This window comes from Cebus imitator, unplaced genomic scaffold, assembly GCF_001604975.1.
Source record: "Cebus imitator isolate Cc_AM_T3 unplaced genomic scaffold, Cebus_imitator-1.0 Scaffold32, whole genome shotgun sequence".
Classification (NCBI taxonomy): domain Eukaryota; kingdom Metazoa; phylum Chordata; class Mammalia; order Primates; family Cebidae; genus Cebus; species Cebus imitator.
This window is the reverse complement of record NW_016107347.1, coordinates 5,931,357-5,937,025: the sequence shown is the minus strand read 5'-3', so window position 1 is coordinate 5,937,025 and position 5,669 is coordinate 5,931,357. Positions and strand designations below refer to the sequence as shown.

At 42.1% G+C, this 5,669-nt stretch overlaps 1 protein-coding gene across 1 annotated transcript in view; it reads right to left on the bottom strand.

Moving 5' to 3' along the window:
- Nucleotides 1–5,669, bottom strand: part of PTPN22 (protein tyrosine phosphatase non-receptor type 22) — a 55,297-nt gene that overhangs the window by 41,457 nt on the left and 8,171 nt on the right. Inside the window, exons 2-4 of the mRNA XM_017524262.2 lie at nt 1,434–1,542; nt 1,096–1,172; nt 174–269 (exon numbers count right to left, since the gene is read on the bottom strand). Of these exons, the coding sequence (XP_017379751.1) occupies nt 174–269; nt 1,096–1,172; nt 1,434–1,542 (282 nt within the window). The remainder of the gene's footprint in view (nt 1–173; nt 270–1,095; nt 1,173–1,433; nt 1,543–5,669) is intronic.

Genomic DNA, 5,669 nt, shown 5'->3' with positions numbered 1-5,669 from the left:
TAGAGACGGGGTTTCACCATGTTGACCAGGATGGTCTCGATCTCTTGACCTCGTGATCCACCCGCCTCGGCCTCCCAAAGTGCTGGGATTACAGGCTTGAGCCACCGCGCCCGGCCAAAACACTGTTTTCAATAAAATAGAGAATAAAGTAACAAAAGCAACGCTATACTTACCAGGACACTGTATTCCCAAATCATCCTCCAGAAGTCCAGGAGAGTTGTAGATAAAGGACCTTGGGTGGCAATATAAGCCTTGGGTCCATAAACTCCCTACAGGGGAACAAAAATTACATGGGGTGACCACAAATAGTATCCTGTTCTCACCTAGTCCTCCTGTTCCTTTTTTTTGAGGTGTCCTCACTGTGTTACCCAGGCTGGAGTGCAATAACATAATCACAGCTCACTGCAGTCTTGACTTCCTGCCCTTAAGCAACGCTCTTACCTCAGCCTCTTCGGTAGCTGGGACTATAAGCACATATTACCACATCTGGCTAGTTTTATTGTTTTTTTTTGTTTTTGAGATGGAGTCTTGCTCTGTCACCCAGGCTTGAGTGCAATTGTGCAATCTCAGCTCACTGCAACCTTCGCCTCTCAGGTTCAAGCGATTCTCCTGCCTCAGCCTCCTGAGTAGCTCAGATTGCAGGCATATGTCACCATGCCCAGCTAATTTTTGTATTTTTAGTAGAGGTGGGGTTTCACCATGTTGGCCAGGCTGGTCTCGAACTCCTGACTTTAAGCAGTCTGCCCGCCTCAGCCTCCCAAAGTGCTGGGGTTACAGGCGTGAGCCAGTGAGCCCGGCCAATTTTTAAACTTTTTGTCAAGATGGGGTCTCATATGTTGCCCAGGCTGGTCTCAAACGTTTGGGCTCAAATGATCTCCCCTGAGATAGCGGGGGGAGAGATGCCAGATGTAGGTGATGGGGAGGAAGGCAGCAAATCACACTGCCACGTGTGTACCTATGCAACAATCTTGCATGTTCTTCACATGTACCCCAAAACCTAAAATGCAATAAAATAAATAAATGGGGAAAAAATGATCTCCCCTTTTTTTAGGTATCTAAAGAAATGTGGAATGCTTTTATTTTCTTTCACTGTACCTTAATGAAGTTGGCATTGATGTAGCTGGAATCCTCATCAGAAGTTATCAGGGATAGTTCTACCCGGCTATAATCATCTATAATAAAAAAGAAAGACATAGTACAATTAAGAAGCCTTAGTCAGCAGATTTAAATCAGAGCCTAACACTGTGAATAGCATATGCTCATGAGTGAACAAGTGCATGAATGAATGAATATTCTTTTGCAGTCATGAATAGTACAAATTAAGTTGTCAATGCCATGTTCCAAGATCAGGATCAGTAAGCAATGAGTAAAAAGAGATAGTAATGATTGAGTTTGGGAGACAGTATGAGTTTATAGAAAGAAATGGAACTTACAGGGCAAAATATCCTTATATCTGTTTTTCTTGATGTTCTCAGGCTTCTCCGCCACAGTTGTAGGATAGGTTTTGTCTGCCTTGTATTTGGTAGATTGCCTTTTCAGCTTCTGTAATAAGATTCCAAGAATAATTAATCTTCGTAGAGAAATAATCTCTAAAGTGCTTTTCTTTTCCACTGCCCAAACATTCTACCTCAACCCTTTTATTATCTTCTGGGGCTTACTCCATTCAGGACAGAGCTGCAGAGAATAAGGAGAACAGAGTTCAGTGACATTTGGAGAAGTGAAAAGATCACACTTACTTCAGCTGAGCCACCGATAGTCACAGACAGAACTTAAAGGTGAAACTTGTGACTATTTTAAGAACCAAATATCTTCTGAAAGCAAAGTATATGCTCCACTCAAAGGGCAGATATTAAAAGCTTAATTTACTTTCTTTATACCTACTTTTTAGTTAAATGGTCAACTGGAAAATTAAGTTCCATTAGTCTTTTTACTTCAGATCACTTTCTTTTCCTAAGTGGAAGTGGAGCTTAAGCTGAATAAAATCTCTCTATATAGCAAAATTTCAAAGATCTCAGTTCCAAAAATCACTTTTTTTTTTTTTTTTTGAGATAGAGTTTCACTTCATCACCCAAGCTGGAGTGCAGTGGCTCAATCACAGCTCACTGCAGCCTCAATTTTCCGGGCTCAAGTGATTCTCCCACATCAACCTCACCTCCCACCTCAGCCTCACCTCCTGAAAGCTGGGACCACAGGCATGAGCGTCATGCCCAGATAGTTTTTGTATTTTCAGTAGAGAAGGGATTTCACCATGTTGCCCAGGCTGGTCTCAAACTCCTGGGCTCAAGCAATCTGCCTTCCTTGGTCCCACATAACTTTTATTACAGTATATTATCATAATTATTCTACTGTATTATTAGCTATTATTGCTAATCTCTTGTACATAATTTATAAATTGACCTTTATTATAGATATGTATGTATAGGTAAAAACAACATAGTATACATAAGATTTAGTACTATCTACTGTAGGTCTTCCAACACATCCCCCATAGATAAAGAGAGCCTACTGTAGTTTGAATTCCTCTGGATTTTCAGAATTGGATTTGAGAGGAGAGATACTGAACAGATATCTTTTGTTTGTTTGTTTTTTTGCTTTAACTTGAACCCCAAGAAGCTACTAAACTATCTTTATAGCATATTTTTACTTCAAGATGGGTATGGATACCAGTGGACTAATTTGGGAATTTAAGGACACGTGAAAGGCTATGTTGAATTTCTGCTGAAATTACACCAATGTGTCCGCTCTCCCTGCTCTTAAGAAACCCCAGAATGATCATCTTCAGGCTGCTGTTGATCCCAGGGCTGCTGAAAAATCTCAAGTCCCAGAACAGTTTCTTCTAGAAATCTCCAGAACTAAGCTCAGTGCATACTCCTTGTTATATTGTTTTAATTTATTTTTGTTTTGTTTTGCTTGTGGAGTGCTTTCTAGGGAGAATGCTACACACAAAGCCCTTTGCATAAGTATGCTTCAATTAATTTGGCAAAATGTCATAGATAAAGGTGACGTGTTTGCGTGTATGTGTGTCCTATATTTGTTTAGCTGCCTTCACCGCCACCTTCAACAATGAGGCAGAAGAATGGCTTTCATTTTTGCTACTCCTTTCCTCCCCCTGGAGTAATCTGGCTGGATGACAAAGGGAAACACTCTTAGCAAAACATCACACAGGAAATGCCTGCAGAATTGTTAACTTGTAATGTATGAAAGATTTGATTTTTTTCCCCTCAAACATCCTATCTTAAGGTCATACCACTGTGAAGGTTCCGTTTTCTTTCTTTCTTTTTTTAAAATTGAGATTGAGTCTCGCTCTATCACTCAGGCTGGAGTGCAGTGGTGTGATCTTGACTCACGGCAACCTCTGCCGCCCAGGTTCAAGCAATTCTTATGCCTCAGCCTCCCAAGTAGTTGGGACTACAGGCACCTGCCACCACACCCAGCTAATTTTTTTTTTGTATTTTTAGTAGAAAAGGGGTTTTGCCATGTTGGCCAGACTGGTCTCGAACTCCTGACCTCAAGTGATCTGCCACATCGGCCTCCCAAAGTGTTGGGATTACAGGCGTGAGCCATGGCTCCCAGATGGCTTCCTTTTTCTCTTCCACCCCTCTTCTTGCCAGACCCCTGGGCTCTAATACCCCAACAAAGAACAAATTAGGACAGAATTAGGGCAGAAGAAGTGATAAACTACACCAGAACAGGAGGAACTCTGAGAGTAGAAAGCAAAAGGGTATAAAAGAGAAAGCAGGGTCATGGGGATGGGTTTAAGTTTGGGAAGAAAAGATATGAGATCTAAAGGGTGAAGGTATTTCTCTGCCAACTACAAGGTAGAGGGTATGAGTTCCCTAGAGGAGGTACCATCAAGAGCAATCAGGGGAATAGTCGCCAAGAGAATAAAGTGAAGAGGCTGGGTGCAGTGGCTCATGCCTGTAATACCAGCACTTTGGGAAGCTGAGGCGGGCAGATCATGAGGTCAGGAGTTCAAGACCAGCCTGGCCAACATAATGAAACCCCATCTCTACTAAAAATACAAAAAAATTAGGCAGGCATGGTGGTGGGCACCTGTAATCCCAGATACTCCAGAGGCTGAGGCATGGAAAATCACTCGAAACTGGGAGGCGGAGGTTGTAGTGAGCCGAGATAGCACTACTGCACTCCAGCCCGGGCGACAGTGTAAGACCCTGTCTCAAAAAAAGAATAAAAAGAGCTCAGCATCCCTCTGGTTTGTAGATGATACTACCCCTTTCCTTTCAAGAAAGGAGAGGAGAACGGGGGTCCTGGCCAGCATAACAAGGAGTATTAGACTCTAGAAATCCGGACCGAGTCATTGCATGTGATTCTCATAGACTAGTAAATAAATGCACTCTCAAAAAAGAACAGAAAATAAAAGGAAAGCACAAGACCAGATAGATATCTTTGCCTTGAAGGACTACATTACTGGATATAAGACATAGCATTTTAGAGACATTTTAGAGAGACGAAAATCAAAGTTGGCCCTCCTGTGCTAGATGGGAGAGGACAAAGTTTGGCTGTCTCCAGAACTCTGCAAGGTAGTTCCTCTGTGCCTTGCAAATATAGGTCAGTATTATGCCAAGCCTCCACCAGGACAGAAAAAGTACGAGTGGTAAGGAATGGCCATTAGGAGCTCAGGCCTCTGAATCCAGTAGACAAGAGTACTACCAGTAGGAATGGAGGACAAGACTTAATTGTCTGAGCCTGCAATGCAATCATCTTCAACAAGGCAGGCAGATTTATTGAGTTTAGTTTCTAGTGCAATAGTGGGGCAAATGGGTAGGTGGGAGGCAATAGCTAAACTAGGGTGAGTAAACCAAGAGCTTCAACTTTAGATACATAAAATATGAGAAAATGGCAAGAAATGTGTTTGTTTGTTTCTGAGATGGAGTCTTGCTCTGTCTCCCAGCAGCGAGTGCAGTGTTGCAATCTTGGCTTTGTGCAACCACTGCCTTCCAGGTTCAAGTGATGCTCACACCTCAGCCTCCCAAGTATCTAGGATTACAGGCGCCTGCCACCATGCCTGGCTAATTTTTGTATTTTTAGTAGAGACGGGGTTTCACCATGTTGGCCAATCTGGTATTGAACTCTTGACCTCAAGTGATCCGCCTGTCTCAAAGTGCAGGAATTGCAGGTGTGACCCACTGCACTCGGCTAAGAAATGTGTTTTAAGTGTCCTGTGAATAAATGAAATGTAGGACTACATAACCCCTAGTGAGAGGCTGGAGATGGAGTTAGAGAAATCAGCTTCAGAGGAGATGTGATACATTTATTCTGGTGGTGGCATTTTTAAAAATTGCACCTTAATGTGCACAAAGGTCAAGAAATGCTGATAAATATGTTCAAGTGATAGGCTGATTCGCAGGAACCAGTAGTAAACATCAGAGATGTTTGTGCACTTGATCTGTAGGATGTACTATGTTGATAACTGGTTAGTGTTGTTACTGTAATACATACAGAACAAGGGTGCATCTATGTCTCCTTTATAGAACCAAGATGTAGCCAGGTCTTTGATCTGTCTCAGATTTTCTAATGAGTCTCCAGAAGTTGCTACAGTATCAGTCTGACTTCTGGTATATTTTAAACCTTTAGCACTTAAACCTGGCTTTCAGAAATAGGTATCTTCTTTCTATTAGGATTCAGTGAATGCTTCATATTCAATAATT